At 38.2% G+C, this 20,610-nt stretch overlaps 2 protein-coding genes and 1 long non-coding RNA gene across 5 annotated transcripts in view; 1 reads left to right on the top strand and 2 right to left on the bottom strand.

The window, feature by feature from the left end:
• LOC111321893 (serine/threonine-protein phosphatase 2A regulatory subunit B'' subunit gamma) overlaps window positions 1–1,841 on the top strand; it is a 13,566-nt gene extending 11,725 nt beyond the window's left edge. For 2 of the 3 annotated variants that reach the window (XM_022924889.2, XM_088735438.1), the window contains exons 17-20: window positions 470–514; window positions 591–650; window positions 1,046–1,113; window positions 1,713–1,841. In XM_022924889.2, coding sequence (XP_022780624.1) covers window positions 470–514; window positions 591–650; window positions 1,046–1,113; window positions 1,713–1,821 — 282 coding nt within the window. In that variant the 3' untranslated portion in view covers window positions 1,822–1,841. The remainder of the gene's footprint in view (window positions 1–469; window positions 515–590; window positions 651–1,045; window positions 1,114–1,712) is intronic. The other variant, XM_088735439.1, reaches the window with a different exon arrangement.
• Window positions 1–18,409, bottom strand: part of LOC148722076 (uncharacterized) — a 153,159-nt gene extending 134,750 nt beyond the window's left edge. The window contains exon 1 of the long non-coding RNA XR_015992298.1: window positions 18,198–18,409. This is a non-coding gene — a long non-coding RNA (uncharacterized LOC148722076). The remainder of the gene's footprint in view (window positions 1–18,197) is intronic.
• Window positions 14,806–15,897, bottom strand: LOC148722077 (melanocortin receptor 5-like). Its single transcript, XM_088736084.1, has 2 exons — window positions 15,849–15,897; window positions 14,806–15,683 (listed from the first exon to the last, which is right to left on the bottom strand). Exons 1-2 carry the CDS (start codon window positions 15,895–15,897, stop codon window positions 14,806–14,808), a joined length of 927 nt encoding a protein of 308 aa, XP_088592210.1.
• Window positions 18,410–20,610: the final 2,201 nt, after the last annotated feature.

Here is a 20,610-nt window from a genome sequence, read left to right as displayed (position 1 = left end):
AACTTTCTTTAAAATGAAAAACATTTTTTCTGTCAATTAACAACAAGTATATGTGAAAAACCAGATTTTGATTACCCCAAGAATGTGTCTTGGCTGTGACTTTGCACTAACATGCTCTGACTATTCTTAAGAAGACTGGTCAGGTAGTTGAGCTTTTAAACTGAGTTTGTCTGACATGCATACCACCTGCTGTCAGGGTTTGACTGTCTTCGACATGTTTTAATAGTTTTTTTACTTCACAAATAGGACTGCCATAGGGATAGCTTTAACTATTATATGCCCACTAAGATTTTGAAAAGTGCCAGTAGCATAGAAACCATTTCAGAGATGCCCATATACATGTAAGAGAATCTCTATGAAGAGAGAACTTAATGAAAATCTAAAAAAAATTTAATTATTTGGAGGCTGTAAGCCTCCTTAAATGTCTATGTGATTCTGAAAGTTATCTGCACATTTGTCTCTGTTTTAGGCTGTTGGACATCTCAACATCTTTTCATTAAACTTCTTCTTTAGGGTAAGTTTTTCAAAGTAATTTTTATTGAGGGTGGGTTTGCCAGTCAGACTTTAGCCAGGTGATCTTTTGTTTACAGGAAATTCAAGAGGAGATGAAAAAGCATGGACACGAGCCAGTGAAGTTTCTTGATGTTAAGGTAAGGAGTGACTGATATTACTATTGCACTTGTAAGTTTTGTAGATGTTCAAGTAAAGTTGGAGTCCCAACTAGAAAAACTTGAATCATAGTAAATTAGTGCATGTGAAGAAGCCATAATTTTTCCTTTAATTCTTGATTCTCGCAACTTACATGAACTCAGTTTCAAGAATGGAGACTGTCACTTTTAAGTGGTACAGTACTAGTAACACAGGGTTTACAGGAGGTGAATTACTATATGAGTCAGTTTTAGTCTTCAGTTTTTAATTATTGCTTTGTCTGTAACAAGGTAAAGAGCTTACTATGGTAATATAATGTTAAAAAAAAACAACCTGTTTACTAAAAAGCTTTTTGTCATTCTGTTACTTACTGAAACCTGGTCATATTTTTATTCAGGATGAGATATTTGATATGGTTAAGCCTGAGGACCCTTACAAAATTACCCTGCAAGATCTTGTCAACAGGTCAGGCAATAATTAACAGAACTTGGTAATCTGTGATAACATCAGTTTCCAGTAAGCTCTCTTTCTATTCAACCTGTTCTAAGCCCTCTCTTTGATAAGCAACTGCTATAAGGGGAACTAAGATCAAAGGGTCTCAGGATTACCCTTAGACTGACTAAATCTCTTTGGAGTCAACTTGTAATCTCACTGTGTGTGTGCTAATTTTTTTTCCTATTTTTAATCATGCAGTATGGAATTGAATGAGTTTCATTACCTTCATATGCAAAATGGCTAATGGCTAAAAAGATGTTTTAGTTTTGTTTTGCTTTCTTTATTTTAATATGCCCCCTCTCAGTTGGCAAGGCAGGCCAGGCCAGGCCAGGCCAGGCCAGGCCAGGCTTAAGGGTGGGTTGTTAGGGGAGGTAGGGTATCCTTGTAGAGTGTTTTGTAACTCTTGATAGATTTCCAATGCAGTACAACTGTGGGACGTTTTGGTTTCAATGATTGACTAAGATGTTTTTAAAATTGAGTGTTTTCTTACCCTTGATGGATTTACAATGTAATACAACTGTGCGATGTTTTGGTTTCACTCAATGACTGATATGTTTTTAAATTGACAGTGGTCAAGGGGAGACAGTGACAAGTATTCTGATTGATCTGAATGGCTTTTGGACCTATGAGAACAGGGAACTGCTAGTACAAGATGTCAATAACGAAGACCATACTTGAAGGCAGCTCCATACCAAATCCTTGAAGGCAGCTCCATACCAAATCAAAAATGTGCTTCATTTACATCTAGGCTTCCCAGACACTTATCATTGAAATTAATGGGTCTCCTGAAATGTCAAGGAAACTGGCCTTTAATAGGCTTTAGGAAGTTGTCTAAGGGTATGGAATCAAGACTTGTGTGATATTAGAACCAGAGGATATTTTTCTTTGTCAACTTTTTGTTGGTCTTTGATATGGGTTTTGTCATTGTAGTAATCACCCCCTCCTTTTTTTTAGAGGAGAATGGCTTCAAAGGAGATTTATTTGAGTGCCCTTTTATCTCAGCAAACTTTGGTCAATAACTTCACTCGAATGGAACCCGTGAAAAGGCTGTGTACTATAAAAAATAAAAACAAACTTTACTAAAATAAACAAATCACAAAAAAAAATTAATGATACCTTCTTTTTTCGTAATTAATGGTCGAGCTTAAAAGCTTCGAGCTTTTGTAAATGCAACCATGAGAACTTACATAGATCTATGCTTTTTACAATTGAAATGCAACCAGCTCGAGGGTAGATAGAAGTTTCGCTGTTCTCTCCAAACTGATTTGCAAGGGAGGATAGATACAAAAAAAACAAAAATAAAAAAGAAACTTTCATTCAACCGAATAGAAGACCTGTACCAACAAATTGATAGGGTTGCAACGAGGTCGCTTTTTAGTCCACTTGTGGAAAATGCGTCGATGTGCTCAGTTGAAAAGAGGTCACAATCGAGAACAAGCCTCCTGGTTTCTATTAGAAGTATATGGATGTCACGCAGGCTATGGTACACGTGCGTGACCATTCCGGTCCATCCATTCGTTGTGACAATCGGTTACCATTCACAGGCGTGGTGACTGTCGTATCAGATTACGTTCTCTAAACCTGTCTTTACAGATGACAGACGAAATAAGGGCTTCTTCACCATCAGTTTTGCATTGACTGCCGGTAGAGACGGTTATTGCTAATAACAATGTCACACCATGCAAAGCGCTTGCTTGTCGTCTGCACATCAATGTGAATGGATATTCCTTAAAATAAGACATCCGGAGACACTTACTGACTCATTTAACTGGCGTTTATCACGCAGTTGAGGGTCATACGCCTTTGGACTTCCCTTTACGAATCACTATGCCTGGTAACGATCATGGATCTGCTGACGGGTTTTCAGCTAAACTCGCGATCTTAGAGGGAAAATCAATCATAACTTGCAGCCGATCTTCGCAAGTTTACTTGGTGTTAAATCGAATAAATGGAATCATTAAAAACTTGCTGACAATCTAAACCAACATGAGGAAACAACAAATTTAATATTACTCGGTGTTAAATAGAATAAGTGGAATCATTAATAAACCTGCCGTGATAGATAAGAAAATTGAGGTGAATTAACATCCAATAAGTTTCATGCATATTAAGTTTGAAACTTTGTCTTCCGTGGAATTCAGTTTCGTGAATTTACACCAATGAAAATGAAATGACTCGTGACAACGATAGTTTTTCTTTTAGATTGAATAGTGTTACAGCCACGTCTATGACACATTATGCGAGAATAACATTTTACGTGGTCTTCTTAATCAATATATTCACTGAACACTTTATAAAATTGCAAGGTTAATATTAAACTTTATGGTCATGCGATCTTGCGTCATTTTTCGCAGACTTGAAGAGCTATTTCATGACTTTTAGAACAGCTCCAAGCATCAGCTAAATACCAAGTTTCAACTTTGGTGTTACCGGAAGGTTAAAACACGTCAATCTTTGAAGTAACTTGTCAGTTTTACATATCCATGCCCTTCTTCACTCGTTTCAGGATAACAAATACTTTTAGACATCTTTCGAGTTGTGGATAAATGAGTTAATTTTTTAAATATTTACACCTTTGCCTGTTTCGAAATAATGTACTATCCAAAATATTAGAGCAGCCATTTTACGAAATCATGAACTGTGGTGACAAAGTTGTAATTTGTATCTAATAGGTACATATGAGAGAACCTCTTGGTACATGATGCAATCACAGATAATTTGATCTACACTAAGTTACTCCCAAGATCTCCCTAACAATTTTCCTCACAGTTTGGATCGTTTTTTAGAATTGGCTGACCCTTTGCTAAAGCGTCATTATCATTAGTACCTTTGTAGAAGTCAAGAGGCAGTAGATTTGACCTGAAAATTGTGCCTCCTGTCATGCGCGGCATATTTTTGTTTCCTTACGGAGGAAGCAGTCAATACTACAAGCTTCCGACTTTCCCTCGAGATCGAGTACAGAGCTTCGTTACTTTACCGTTGTTTTCTTATCTTACTGAGTATTACAGTCTCAACTTTCAGTTTCCTTAAAATCTATCCGGCGAAAACTCTGGCGACAGTAGGGGCTAGTGCATGGAACAATTCATCAAGGACTGAACACAGCACGATACAAAAAAACAGTATCCAGTGCACCGTGGATACAGTTTTCATTAATTTCTTGTTGCCTGCACGAGATTGTAATGATCACATTGGCAGCCACCAAAGGACTCAAACCGATTCTTCTTTTAGTTTGGATCTGTTTAGCTACTTTTATACATTTTCACTCAGCTTTAAACCCAGTTCTCTATTGCTGGACGACAAGAGATCTAGAAGTAAAACAAGTCGTGAAAGATATGCGGCAGACATTTTCCTTATAGCAAGTTTCTCTCCTCTTAAAACCCGAGAAGTATTTGACTAAGTACTATTTTATTTTAAATCTATTTGGAACTACTTCGAGTGAGGTGATTGTTGCCTCAATAAGTCGACGAAACTGTTACCAAGCAGAACTGCTCGCTTGATATTCGAAGCCCTGCTTTCAACTGCCCCTTGTCAAGGTTGTTTTAAACTGCTCCAAACATAATTCGAACCCAATGGCTCCCAACAAATTTGACCACAGGCACAAATGTGACTTGACATCCACTGCTATTTCGCCCCTGTTTAAGGGGGGTGACAACTCTAACAAACGCTGTTTCGGGACAAAGCCAAAATTGTTCCGGGAATCTAGAGATTTCTCCGGGAATCGGGACACTTGGAAATGCTACCGGGAAACATGCGATAATTCCGGGAGATTGCAGAAAAAAATCGGGACATCGAAGGAATTTTTATTTCACGTTATTATTTTTGTTAAACTCAGTAAGTTTGGCATGAAATCTTGTGTAAATGAAAACACTCTTGTTCTTTTTGCCAAAAACGGGGACGGAGTGTTAGTTGTCAATTGTCCCAAAGAGGTATCGCAAACACATGTGTCATCTTTTCAAGGGGTTTGGAGTGCCATTTTCCTTGCATCAAGCGCTAGCGTGCTATACAAAATGAAAGCTGTACAAAATGAAAGCGACACTAAATGCGAGCAGAGATGGCAGAAATTCGTCAGCTGTATTGGAAGTGGCTGGTCATCGCACACACCCAACTCGCAGTAATGGAGACGGACCAGCTGCTTCATCAAAGCTTTCATGTGTCAGTAGACTTTGGAGTGTTGGGTCGGCGTGTTTTATTGCTGATGGTGGCAGGCTTTGTCTATGCACACCAACGCAAGAGTTACAGAATTGAATGGAGACCCTCCGCAACGGCCACGAAGCTTACGGTTTAACTGAAAAGAGACTTGGAGAAATTTACAAATGTAAGGTCAGGCTATGGATTACCCGTCAAAGATTAAAGCGTTGGAGCAAAGAACCACTGAAAGGTTACCGGGAAAGAAGACCGCCAGCATGGGAAAGTATGGTACCCCTGCAACGAAAACCATGGAGAATACAAGGATATCCTCAGAAGGGAAGAGAAGCATAGAAGGTCTTCTAAGAGAACATGGTCTTGAAAGTAGACTAAATGAGTTCTAGTTCACTTCTGTTACAACGCTTCGTACAGAAGGTATGTTCGGAGTATACAACCGAGATCAGGTGGTTCCATCTGCACTTGAATTTAAATACCGTATTTTCTCGATTAAACGCCCCCGGCGTTTATTAATGAAAGGCAATTTTCTGCCATTTTTCTAGGTTGATTTATTATTACCGATCCTTGGAAACCTAAGGGCAGTTTCTCAGTGCTGGACGATTTTTCCCTGGATTACTCGAAGTTACAGTTGCGCTCATCGTAGCCGTTGTTTCATGGAAATTCGCCATTGATAGGGATGAAAAAGTCGTCTGTACTTTCTTAGACCTAAGAAAAGCTTTCGACGTAATTGAACACAACATCTTGATCAGTAAACTGTCAAAACAACAGATGGGCCCTTTAGTGTTTCCCAGTCACAGCTTCAATTTTCGCGCCGTGAGTGAAAACGACGTTTTCAAGGCTCTACGAACCAGTTCCGAGTAAGGAAACACCATGGACATATCAAAGGCCACAAATGCAGACACCATTCCAGCTAAAGTCATCGGGACTGCTGCACCATACATCAGCAATGTTGTAGCTAAGTTATTCAATACATCTTTGAGAAGCGGCCGATTTCCGTCCATTTGGAAAACGGCAAGAGTAACTCCCTTGTTTAAAGGGGGGCTCCAGACCGAACGTGATAATTACAGACCAATTTTCATTCTTCCCTGTATCTCAAAAGTGCTTGAATCGTTTGCCAACACTGATCTTCAAGGTTTTACAGTAGACACCGGCCTCATCACTGACCATCAATTTGCATAGGCCAGGTACTCGTCTACCACAGTTGCGCTCATCGTAGCCGTTGATTCATGGAAATTCGCCATTGACAGGGGTGAAAAAGTCGTCTGTACTTGCTTAGACCTAAGAAAAGCTTTCGACGTAATTGAACACAACATCTTGATCAGTAAACTGTCAAAAAACGGTGTCACTGGAAATGAACTTGAATGGTTCAAAAGTTACCTACAGGGAAGAAACCAATTCGTGTCATACGGAAGTGTCGAGTCCGAACGTCGTCTAATCACGCACGGAGTTCCGCAAGGTTCGGTTCTAGGACCTACATTATTCAACATCCATATCAACGGTACCACCGACACTTGCACAGATAGCGACGTAGTACTATACGTCGACGACACAGAAATCCACGCCAGCGCAAAAGATGTAAGTGCTGCAGAAAAATGTGTCAACAAAGATCTAGAAAGTACAGCAACATGGTGGAATCAGAACGGTTTAATCAGTAATCACAAGAAATGCAAGGCTATGTTGATTGCATCAAAGCACGCTGTTAAAAACACCCAAGCGTTACAGATTATCCTCAATGGAAAACCAACGAAACAGTCAGATTACTTTAAGTACTTAGGAATTTACCTCGATCATTGTCTGACATGGAGCAAACATGTAGCCTATATACAATCTACGGTTTACCCTAAACTAAAACTGCTTAACAGAATTTCATCCTTTCTTAGTCGCGATATTTTGCTCAGAATCTGCAAGCAGACTGTATTACCTTTGTTAGACTATGGTTGTGTTGTACGGGGCGAATGTAGCAAAGAGAATGCCCAACGTTTAGAGCGCCTGCAAAACCAAACAATGCGAATAATATTGCATGCTGACCATAAGACATGTACTCAGGAGATGCGCGCCAAATTACAACTATTATCACTTCACAGTAGACGCCTTTTCATCAAGCTACAGTATGTTTACAAGATAATTAACAACATCAACTGCCCTAAGCAGTTGACAGGGTACTTAGTGAAACGATCACAGAGACACTGTCGAGCCTTTAGAGATCCAGCATTATTAGATCTACCACAAGTTAAGACCAAATGTGGACAGACCTCGTTTAAGTTTTCGGCTGCGAGTGCCTGGAACAAACTGCTAAGAGAGATTCGCGAGCTCACAACACTCGCACAATTTAAAGGCAGAACTTTCACTTACCTCGTAAACACGGACAGCGTAAATCATATTTGTACAAGTTAAATGTAATTTTTATATATAAATTATACATTTTAGATTTGTAATTGTAATTCTTATTGCTTGTAATTCTTTTTAACTGGTCACCGATTAATACCAGTCGATCTATATCTTGATCGACTGACCGGTTTCTTACCAGGATAAATAAAGTTATTATTATTATTATTATTATTATTATGTTACCGTACATGCGGCACGTGTACCATGTTGCAATCAAGATCTGTATCACTAACAGCACATCAACAATATATGAATGATACAATGAATATATATGAAGTTCATATATTTTGAACTGCGGTATCAAATACGTATGATGCACGATCCTTCGCAGTAGATAGCGCTATTCATGCAATAGCGAAAATCAGACCTGAAAAAAATCAGGCCTGTACGGGATTCGAACCACTGACCTCTGCGATACTAGTGCAGCGCTCTACCAATTGAGCTAACAAGCCAACTGGGAGCAGGCCGTTAAGTTGATTCGTAATAAACCCGTGATGATAAATCAGATACAATGAATATATATGAAGTTCATATATTTTGAACTGCGGTATTAAATACGTATGATGCACGATCCTTCGCAGTAGGATGTTATTGTTATTCGCAGTGGGATGCTATTGCATAAATAGCGCTATCTACTGCGAAGGATCGTGCATCATACGTATTAAATACCGCAGTTCAAAATATATGAACTTCATATATATTCATTGTATCTGATTTATCATCACGGGTTTATTACGAATTAATTTGATGGCCTGCTCCCAGTTGGCTTGTTAGCTCAATTGGTAGAGCGCTGCACTAGTATCGCAGAGGTCAGTGGTTCGAATCCCGTACAGGCCTGATTTTTTTCAGGTCTGATTTTCGCTATTGCATAAAATAGCGCTATCTACTGCGAAGGATCGTGCATCATACGAATATATGAATGATGTAGAACAAGTAGTAAATGATATGAACGCAAAGGTTTAAGTTTATAAACGGCAATGTCAACAACATCCGTCTTCAAGAGGTTACTATTTAGTTGTAATCGGTCCTTGTGACCTCAGTCGACCCCGAATAAACGCCGGGCCCCCGATTAAACGCCCCCGGCGTTTGATGATGAACTTTATTCATGTATGTATGTATGTATGTATGTATGTATGTACGTACGTACGTACGTACGTACGTATGTATGTATGTATGTATGTATGTATGTATGTATGTATGTATGTACGTATGTATGTATGTATGTAAATCTTTATTTAAACACGGAAAATCATCAGTTACATAATAAAAACTAAGATTAATCAACTGCTTTACATGATTGCCGTGTGGGAATCCTATATACCGACTACGTGAAGATTTCGCCTAAAATGGTTAATGGATGAAGCATTCTTTAAGTGTTTGGGCAATTTATTCCATAACATGGCCCCACTGTAAGAGAAGCTTCGTTTCAAATAATTGGTGTTTGGTTTGGACAAGGCCAGCCTTCCCTCAGAGTTTCTTGTGTCGTACACAGAGTGATGCTGAGAGAAAAGACTTTGCAGATATTCGGGAGCAAGGTTGTTTATAATTATATACATCATTATGGCTTTTTGTTTCTCTCGTTGAAGAGATAGCCTCTCCCAATCGAGGGTGGAGAGAAGGTGGTTTAAGCTCGTATCAAAGGGTAATTTAGTGATAATTCTGGCTGCTCGATTCTGTAATTTTTGGAGCTTATCGCACAAGTAGCCACTTAAACAGTCCCAGACGGGGTTGCAGTAATCAAAATGGGGCATAATCAAAGCGTTATAAATTTGGATTGCAGTTTCTTTGGATATAAAGGGCCGTACACGCTTTAGGGCGCCTATAGCTGAAGAGAATTTCTTGCAAATCCCTTCAATGTGGCTACCCCAAGAGAGTTGGGCATCTATAGTAAGACCCAAAGATTTGGTCTTGTCGACTCTCTTGATAATTTGGTCATCAATTCTAATTTCTAAGTCGTTGCATTGGGCAGATAGTCTTTGTCTTGAACCAATAATCATTAATTCTGATTTCTAAGTCGTTACATTGGGCAGATAGTCTTTGTCTTGAACCAATAATCATTAATTCTGATTTCTAAGTCGTTACATTGGGCAGGTAGTCTTTGTCTTGAACCAATAATCATTAATTCTGATTTCTAAGTCGTTACATTGGGCAGATAGTCTTTGTCTTGAACCAATAATCATTAACTCTGTTTTAGCAACATTTAGACTGAGCTTGTTAGCTTTCAGCCAACGGCTAAGGTTATTCAATTCAGGGGTTAGAGCTAGCTCAAGCTCTGTTAGTGTCTTAGCAGATATCGTAAGATTGGTGTTATCGGCAAACATTCTTGGTGCGGCGCCCCGCAGGGAGTTGGGAAGATCATTAATGTATATTAAAAATAGCAAAGGACCCAATATGCTACCTTGCGGCACGCCGCAACTGGGGGTACGGGCAGATGATAGTTTGCCACCGACACTTTCTCTGAGTTCGGCCACTCAAGTATGACGAGAACCACTTAATAGCTGCCAGATCGACACCCAAGTATGACATCTTGCGCAAGATTATTTCATGATCAATAGTGTCGAATGCCTTAGTGAGGTCAATAAAGACAACGCCGTTTAAGAGACCATTGTCGATATTTACCGACCAAGAATTTGTTGCCTCAAGCAAAGCCGTAAGCGTGCTATGTAGAGAAAGGAACCCTGATTGGCAGCCCAATAGCAATTTGTTATCATGTAGATAACGAAAAAGTTGATTGTAAACAATTCTTTCAAAAACTTTGGAAATTATAGGGATTACAGATATTGGTCTATAGTTGTTAGGATCCGATTTAATACCCTTTTTGAAAAAAAGTGTCAATTAAAAGTGTCCCTTTTTGAAAAAAAGTGTCAATTATAAAATAGCAGTAATAAAACCACTAAGTAAGGACACAACAAGATAATTTAGATAAAATAATAAATGACTAAGTATTAATATACGATTAAATAGCATAAAATATACGAATAAATAGCATAAAATTTGTGGTCAGCAGAATTAGGCTAGGGGACCTTAAGACGTGGGAGGGGGGGGAGGAATAGTCTGAGCCTAACTAAGATATAACTAAGAATCATGCACTGCAAAGACGTGGGGGGGAGGAATAGTCTGAGTCTAATTAAGATATAACTAAGAATCATGCACTGCAAACCAAGCAGCGCACACAGCCACCATCGTCCATTAACATTTTCAAATCCATTCCTCTAACTGCCCTCTTAAAACCCGCTAGTGAATTCAACGTCCTAAAACGGGAAGGTAGCTTAGCCCATAGCACAGGTCCTAAATACCTAAGGGAATGTCTGCCGTAATTAATAGAGTTAAATCTTGGAATAGTAAATTCTTTAACTCTTAAGTTATACACTGTGTGATTTGCTGAAAAGAAATCTTGTATATAGCTTGGTGCTAGCTTAAATTTTACTTTATACATGATGGTCGCTATATCTTGCAATCTACGGTTCACTAGGGTGGGAAATTTAGCCCATTCTAACAACTGCCTATAGTTAGCGTTCCAGTCACGGAAAACTGCCCTAAGACCCCTCTCCTGGACATCCTCCAGTTTTCTTGCATCACTTCCCCTACAAAAGTGCCATACAGTACTGCAGTAAGTCAAATAGGGCAAGACTGCAGCCTTATACAGCTGCAGCTTAGCAGTGGTTGGTATCAAGTTGCGCAACCTGATCATTACTCCCACTCTCTGACTAGCTTTTTTGCAAATCTCACTTATGTGGACATTAAAGGTCAATTGAGAAACAATGCGTACACCTAATAATTTAATGTTCTGATAGTTGGAAACTCTATTACCGTCTATGTCAATATTGATATTGGCATCTTTTTGCTTTCACTCGATGTTTTTCCTTGTATCAAAAAGATGATGCGAAACATCAATTATTAGCCGAAGGCGAGGTGAATATCGTCGAATAATCCCCGAGACAAAGTCAAGGGGATTATTCGACAATATTCACCGAACCTGAGGCGAATAATTGTTTTAGTATAATTTCAGAGCTGAACAACAGAGAAATTTCTAAAATCATAACATTTTAGTAACATTTATTAACATTTTATTTTAACATTTTATATAAACCGCGTGGAACGGTTTATATAGGGTCATGTAAGGAACCACTCGACCAATCAGATTGCTGGAAACTCTTCGCTCGGCTCTGAAAATATACTAATTACTTAAATAATCAGCTTGAGGTAATGCTAGTAGTAGTGGTGGTGGTGAGGAGGAAAGGGGAGGGGGAGTGGAGTGGAGATAGAACACCTTTTTCACTAAATGTCGGACGGTATTCTGATGGTCAAAATGGGAAAGTTTGCTTTATACATGAAGGAGACAAATTAGTAAGAACTCGACCCTGGTGAATTCAAACCAAACTTTATTAAACTCATAAACAAGTTTATTCTGCACCAGCGGTAAGCTCCCTCTCGCGATCTTTTTTGAGGAGACCCACGAATGCTCTCTTCTCGGCGGGATGCTGGAAGCGTCTATGGCCAAACTCGGACGACAAGCAATGACTGTGAACGAATGAAATGTCAAAATGATCATTATCAGAATAAATTCACTGATTTCTGGAGCTCATTAATTCATACTTAGCTCCAATTCTGAAAAATATCAGACCTGTGTACAACGTCCACTTAAATAATTCCTTTATTTAGCTAACACTTACTGTACGTTCACACACTAAAACACAAATATTAAGCTGCTTGTCGTTATAGGATCCTCGTCTCACCTTGCGCAGAGTTAGGACACATTTCACTTTGCCTACAACATATCCCTTGACCATGACGTAGTCTTCGTCCACTTCACCGTAGTGAGGGAAACTGCCCTAAAGGTAAGCCAGTGAGAGAGTTAAAGCATTGGTAAGGTGCAAATTACACAAAAAAAATACTTGTATTTCTTAACTAAGTTTGAAGAAAGTTTTCACAAGATTGGAAAGAGAGAGACGTCATGAGCTCTGACCTTTTTTTTGAGCTGAAAACATGGAGATTATTACACTGATCTGCTGGTGCCACTATTTTAAATCCAACTCAGCAACCTGGCCTGTCATTTGTGAGGTACCAAAGTTTCGATACGTCTTTTTCTGTCTCTAGGCAGTGGCTTGAATAATGTAAGGAGCTTCTGAGCTCAAATAACCTTTTTTGTTCTGATCAGAACAGCAGTTGTTTGTGAACCTTGCGTGTTGTAGTTTTGCGTGTGCGGTCAGGTTACAAAGCTGTTTTCAAAACCGTAGCGTCCATAGGCGAGTTTTAAGATACTTCAAGATAATCTCAAAATGCATTGAATAGTAAAATGTGATTATACTTCTTACTGGCGGTATTTTAAATCAGTCGGGTTTTTGAGATTACTTCTCAGATGAACTAAAGGTAAAACATGTCTTAAATTGTGAATGATGGCAGAAACAAGCAAACGGTTGCCCAGATGTTGAAATGTTTTTTTTATACATTATAGTAGCATCTGTTGTCTTATCTTATTTAAATTGAGCATTTTCACTAGAAGTAAACTTTTAGTGAAACCAAGTTGTGACGAGTTGTATAAGAGCGTTAAGGGCGAGAAGATTATGCAAGCTTTAGTAGATATTTCGTTAAGTTTGCAGCATTGTATGTTTGTGCTTAATTAGAGTCAAATGGCTTCGGGGACTGGTTTGGTAAAGGACTCTCTTACCCGTTAAGTAGACGCACCCGTGGACCCGAAACCACTATTGTACTTTCCTCTCACCGGTTCATTTCACCCTTGTGTCTCTGTTTGGATGGTATTTCAATTCCGTACCATAGTACAGTAAGTTGTTGGTCAGTGGTGACAACTTGATGTACCGTACACTGCCCGTTGTGACTTTGAAGATTATAAGTGGAAAAAAATCAATCTACTGAATTAAAGAAAACATTTTTTTCATATTTAAACATTCAAACCATATCCATCATTCAACGTCTATAGCTGCTTGTCTCAAATAAACAAAGGATATTATAGAACTCATGTCTCTACCCTGCATGAATTATTTTAGGTGGATAACGACAGAAAGGAATATTTTCATAGTGAATTTTTTCAAGCTGAAGTGCCACAACTACAGGCCAATATATATCGCCAAGCCTAAACAATGAGCTCGGAATGTTTCTTTCAATGTTGGTTCGATCAGCGCAAACAAATCTCGTAGGAGAGTACCTGTTTTAGATATGGGATACTAAAAATACACTTCAATTATAAATGTGTTTTCTTTTTCCTTTTTCTTTCTTTTTCTTTTTTTTTTTTTCTTTTTTCAATTCCGGCTTAACAGCAAGCCTATCAACAGCAATAAAGATAGTACATAAAGAACTAAGGCCGTTCTCGATATATTGGAACACTTTAGTTCAGGTCTGCAAAATATTATAAAGTATAATATAAAATGAGACAAACAGCAACTCATGGAAAAGGTTAAACCTAATTCTTAACCAGCCGTTTTGAAGATCAGTAGAGGGTTTTATCCAAGAAACCAATTAAACCAGTAAAAAGTGATGTTAATGACGAAAAATTAAAGTAATGAAGTCTCATTAAACACATTCCGTTACATTCTCTAATATCATTAAGATAAGCCGCTCCTTGCTGTGTTACTCGGTTTCACTTCTCCGTCAAGTTTTAATCGCTTATATACCAATATTCACTCTTGATCTTCAACGTATGAGAAAAAGCTCAATTAAAGTTCTAGTGTTGATGTTTTTCACAGTGCATCCATAAAATGCTCACAGTTTTATGTGGTGTTACATGAAATTCAGCATTTATTAATGAAGGGGCTTACCTCATTCTTTATTTCACCACTTATTTTAATTATCTATTTATTCACACAAGGCCTTTGACTTTGCTGAGTAGAGTGCAGATGTTGACGAATCGCTTGGGATTGCCGATAACAACTTGTCTCCAGGTCGATATATGCTAACGTAACCGTGATTAGCTAGTCTACACTGAGAATGAGTCACTTGGCTTTAAAACAAATATAATTCACAATATGTACAACAGAGGAGTTGGATTTTTATCGGTATTATTAAGATAAAAGATACACATTATATTATATACAAGCCTGAAATATGTACATTTTCGGAGTAAAAAGAAGTCGATGCAATAATAAAAAGAAAAGTCGATGGCTCCCTAATTTAAACTCAACTGCACCGCATTCGTCGAATGGTGCCAATGGCTGCTCGTCTGACTTCTCTGATCTTCCAGCAGTAAAGGATCGGGTTCAGAGTTGAGTTAAAGTAGATAAGGGTTATAGAAATTGCCCAAATGGAAACAAGAATTGGTGCCGTACAACCTTGTGCGATCATTACTAAAACAGTTGTACCAAAGGGGAGGTGACAGGCAATTAATGAAAACTGTATCCACAATGTACTGGAAACTGTTTTTCTGTATCGCACTGTGTTCAATGGCTCGTTTCCATTTGGTTGGCCTTGCCGAAGATTTTCTTGTATCTGAGCTCGATGCTGAAGAAGCTTTCGATAAATCTTTATATAACAGCAAGTCGAAACCGTTAGAAACAAGAGAACATTAGCCGAGATGTAAGCAAGGGAGACTGTAAGGATGTCGATCCAATTAAGCGTGATAACACAGCCGGTGATGGCAGCCCAAGAACAGACCACGATAACTAAAGTTTTCCTTAAAGTAACTACGTGTTTGTATCTGATGCCCAGGAGCAGAGCGAGACATCTGTCCAAGCTTATTGCGGCCACTGTGAACAAAGATGCTAAGCACAAGGTTGTATTAATGTAACCGGTGAGTCCCACTGTGACGGCAGCAATTTCCTCCATTTTAAATTGGAACGCCATCAGAAGCGTGATGAAAATTGGCTGTGAAATGAGCCCAGCGCACAAATCAGTGATCGCCAGGAAGCCTAACAAGATCTTAGAAGGTGGATGGAGGGACGACTGCTTTTTAAGGGCGGCTAAAATGAGAAGATTACCCAGAATAGAAGTAATCGCGAAAATAATATTAAGAAAAATAAGAAACCATAGCGTTAACTTCCCACCAAACCAGTGCAAGCCTGCTTTTGGGATTGTCCATCAGCCATGTTCTGTGACGGGAACTTGCTATCGCATGATCGCTGGTTACTCTGATACTGTGTTTTGGATCTGGAGTCAATTTTTTAAATCAGTGGTAACAAATCAGGAATAGCCAAAGTCGAAGTCGAGATTAAGTTGATTCAAACATGCAGCTGCTACCAACTGAGTTTGGCTAAATCCCGCCCTGATGATCATAGTTTCACTTTTAACTAAAAGCCGAAATGTCATCTAACTTAATCAATGAACACGCCGGATTTCAAAGTCACTTGAACTGACAGTTTGCAATTAGAAAAAAATGTTCATGTTTGATTTGTGATGTGGAAGAAAATGTCGGAACATTTTTTTAATTCACCAATGTCACTATAATTCTGATGATTAAATTTTCTCCATTATTATCATTGAAGCGAATGGAAAAACATCGATGGGGAAACTGTTTATTGTTTTTGACTGCTGTCAAATCTCGTTATTTTTCTTAATTCGTGAATGAAATCAGTCCATTATTACATTTTGAACATTTTTTTCTTAAATGAAGGAGCCGATAAACTCATGGCGTTTCCATCTGGCCGTAAAAAAAAACATTTGTTGGTCGCATTATGGTGCGACCCACATAAGACCTACCTACGTTCGCAGGTACATACGCACCTCCAAGACTATGTCACATCTCGTACATGTATCTACATATGAACGTTCGACAAAAGAACAAACTGATAATTTGACACACTATTATATCAATCGAAATTTAAAATTTTGAGTTTTTGCTGAGATACAATACTTTTCCAAAATAACTGTAAAAAAAAAAAATGGAAATTGAAATGTCAGTTTTACGGAAGTGAGCTTTCGACTCCACTAAGTCCATTACAATTAGAAAATGGTCCCCGACTTTAAGTGAAGCTTTAAAAAATTTGGAAAAAGACGCAGAAAATATAACTTTTCGGTAAGTGCTTTCATTTCTTCTAACTCTTGACTAAATCAACACTTTATGTTAATTTAACTTTTGAATTTCAGAATCTTAAACGTTGAATGGAGCATGTAGGAAGGCGGTTAATTTGATGGGTCAAGAGCAAAGCTAAATACAAATTTTTAAACGTTATCGGCTAACTTTATGGAAATGAAGCTTTTCAAAATTTAATGAAGAATGGTAGGGTCCAGTACATCATTTTCCAGTTTTCACAATATTTCTGACCATTTGTTTCGTTCAAGAATAATTATTAACCCAACAAATGTATACATTTGTATAAATGAGAGTTTGGATGATTCTTTTCCGACGGAGTGTGCCTGTATGGGGAACGAAACTCAAAATACTCTCCTTACCTTTTCTTAACCATCCACCATTTTGTTTTGTTGCGCTCTCGCGACTTTCCGGTCAATAAACTTAATTTCCACCTTCTGCACTCAATTTCAACTTACTACTTTATTTGGGATGGACCAATGAGCATACTAAAATTATGGCATGCATATTGATAAACTGCAGAATACCCATTTTTTTTTTTAAGATTACTCCCATCCTACGAATCGCAACGACCTTGGATCCTCTCATCTTGCCTATTAAATGAATATTTAAATGAACATTTATATTCCAAGGAATATAAATACTCCTGCAAAATCAAAGAGATAAATCCAGATATTTCACAAATTTTGAAAGTGCAATTGAAATCAAAAGGTAAATTACAATTCCAGTTACCGTGTTATTTTAATTTCTTCTTGCACTCCGACGCTTAATGCATAACGTGTCGCTAGTTTAATAGTGTCTACTGTGCATTGTTAATGACTCCTCGTGCTCTAACCAAAGTTATTATTGTGATTAATATTAGCTTTTCAAGTTTTGTAAATTATTAATGTTAGCACTGTTAGTACTGTTATTACTGTTTGTGCTGTTAGTACTGTATGTAATGTTTTATTTTGCAGGAATTAATAGTACAAATAATAAATTAATATAGATATAAAAAACCGCGAACGCTTTTTGCTCCGAGTTGAAATAAATTTATGCCAAGGAAGCACTATGGCCGCTACTTGAAAAAAGATGGGTCTAGGTTAGGTGGGTGGTATCCTCTTCAGCTTCCTTGTTGTTGTAGTAGTTATTGGGAAGAAATAAAAGTTACTCTTAACAGTGTTCAGCTTATTTATTTTGGACTCGACCAAATCTCTTCGGATGGGTGGGTGATGTTAGCAATAGTAGTATCTCAAAAAAGCCTTAAATTGGTCAGCGGTATTAACAGTGCCTCATAGATAACTCAGTTTGCCAGCCGGCAATCAATTTGAACATGTTATAGAAACCTTAGCAGCCTTGACTTGGAAAAATGTTTTCGAGAGCTTTCATTCCAAACGGAAAGGAAATTAATTCAAGCTCAAATGAGTTGCATAGATTTTCTAAATGAGCCGAGGAATTAGCTGATAGATACCCGTTATTATAATTAACAATTATTCCACGAGCGCGCGTTGGATATGAGATGATAGATAGCCAACGAGGCGCGTAGCGCCGAGTTGGCTATAATCACCTCATATCCAACAAGCGCGAGTGGAATAATTGTTTTATTAAAAACGTTAAATTAAATTATTAAATTTTATTAAATTTTTAGCTCCCTTTTAATTTTAAGCTGCCACGTACGCTTACCATATTTGTAGATTATGGTATATTGGCTGATATACGATAATGGCTAAGCCAATAAAAAGTCTTGAATTGCATTATCCAATGATCTAGTTTTTTATAATTGTTTATATACCATATGTACAAATTTTGCTGCTCTTTCATTGCTCTTTTTTTTTTAGTTATGCCCCTGGTAAGAAATTTCGCAAAACATTAGCTATGCAGGCTACAGCCATCTTGACCTCACTCATGGTCCATACTACATACGTCGTGTTCACTCCTTCCTTTTGAATCTGTACCTATGTGATCATTGGCAACGTGATGGGTTTACCGGGACGTTCTCCTCCAAAAATAAACGACAGTTTACAAAAGAGACAGAGGGTCTTAAATTAGTGCGCAGTTTGAATGACTACTCTCAAGTTCCTGTCTTCGTCGGGTTTGAATGCAGGTCGCGTTTGCCTTGGGCATAAGGTGTGGTACACCACTCCATCCAGATACTAGTTGGGCGCTACTATCAACCGAGCAACGAAGCCACATCGTGGGAACAAGGCAAACTTTAGTGCACGCATCGTTCTCTTAGAGGAGTGTGAAAAATTGTGATCCGTTGTTCTCTAAGTTCTGTCCTTGCTGCCTTTCGAACTCTTGAGAAGATTAGCGCCTTGTCATTTCTCGGAGGAAGTTGATGCTGGCTTCCATCTCATTGATTTTTCTGTGAAAGTACCAGCGTAAGTCATCGATTTTCTTTACCATGCATGCGAAAAATAGTAGGACCTGATAATCTGTAGTTATATTCAGTAGTGACAGGGGACTACGGAGGTAAATTGAAAGCGAGGATTGAGGAAATGATCGTCACTTAAGAAAGCTCTTAATCGATAAACACATTCTCTTTGTCAGTCACAGAAAATGTATAGAGAACAGTGTAGATGGGTTTATAGGGATGGGATGAATAAATGCCCGATGGTTTTATTTATGGTTTTTGAAAAGCAATCCTGATAATGTTGCTTGTAACACTCGACCGACTTTCCCATACAAGGCAGATTTCGTTCCTTTGATAGAAAATCTAAATATTCCAGCAACAAAATAAGATCGTGACGTACGAAAACGAAACGTGAAGTTCTAATTTCAGTTGCCAGCTCAGTTTTCTTCGAATGACATACAACCTCTGCACGATTTCCTGTCTGAACACTGAGTGTGTTACAGACAATTACATTTTGGTTAACATAGAAATTAGAATCGCATCATTGAATACAATCTCGCATTCTGATTGGTTAACGAAGCGAAGTATTTAGCGTGGAATTTTGAGTTGAAAACGAGGCTAAGTGAAATTGTTTCGCATCTTCGTAAGCACAACTGTTACAAAGTTTGGTTTCTAAGTCAATTTAAAATGTTTTCAAAACCACTGTCACCTTCTAGAGAGTAAAAACAAAAAAGCATTTCAAAGTAAGCCTGAAGTTCTTCCTTGTTTTGAAGTGAACTTCAAATTATTGGAGAGGCATGAAAAAGCTCTTTCGCTCGCGACAACTCGAAAGCGAGAAAATCCTTTGAAAACGGTTCAGAAAAAAACAATCTCCGAGCTAACAGGTCACGCCAACCCGGGTTCAATATCCATCTGCAGCCATAATCTTTCAGAAAAACAACAACGGATGTCAAGCAAGTTGGCTGGGTTTTCAGTCGTACCACTACGACTGTCACTGCTGCCAACGCCAGCGACGGTCCACGCACTAAAGCTTTGCGCAAAATTTAGGTGAACAGTCTTGCACTTCCATCAGTAGTTGGCAATAACACAGCATCAATGAATAACGGCATTGATGATCTAGCAGCAAGAGTTCTAGGTGGATTGTTCACCAATGTATCGTTCAACAACTCTCCAGTGAATATTTCTATCAACTTTGAGTCGAATGCTCATCCCAACGATTCTGAGCTAATGGCAGTTGCCTATAGTGAATTTCTACAAATAAAAAGATTAAAGTTTTTGGACTTTTCATGAAACACTTCTTTGTTTTTAAAAGAATAAAGAATCGATCAATACACGTATTTACACTTCAAGGCACTTACCTTATATTAATCGCGATGTTATTGCACTCGAAGTTAGTGCTTTCGCTTGCACACTTCATTTCTCTCAGTTTGCCACCAAAAAGGTAAAAGATGTAAACTATTTTCCTTCTCGAGCAAATTATTTGGAATTTTGAAAAAAGATGTTAACGATAAACGGCTTGTACATTCAGTGAAATACCAGTATTTTCCTTAAATAGTGTGAAGCTTGTTTAAAAAGTTAGAAAATTATTGTAAAATCAGCACGAGGTACAAATCAAATTGTCGTAGGT

The sequence above is a fragment of the Stylophora pistillata genome, chromosome 10, assembly GCF_964205215.1.
Source record: "Stylophora pistillata chromosome 10, jaStyPist1.2, whole genome shotgun sequence".
Lineage (NCBI taxonomy): Eukaryota > Metazoa > Cnidaria > Anthozoa > Scleractinia > Pocilloporidae > Stylophora > Stylophora pistillata.
Note: the sequence above shows the minus strand (reverse complement) of the source record. Positions and strands in the feature narration are given on the sequence as shown.

Coding starts and splice junctions, on each gene's coding strand:
- LOC148722077 (XM_088736084.1), bottom strand. CDS start 15,897: ATGATCATCAGGGCGGGATTTAGCCAAACTCAGTTGGTAGCAGCTGCA. Junction 15,684..15,848: donor TCAGTTGGTAGCAGCTGCAT/GTTTGAATCAAC, acceptor TCCCAAAAGCAG/GCTTGCACTGGTTTGGTGGG.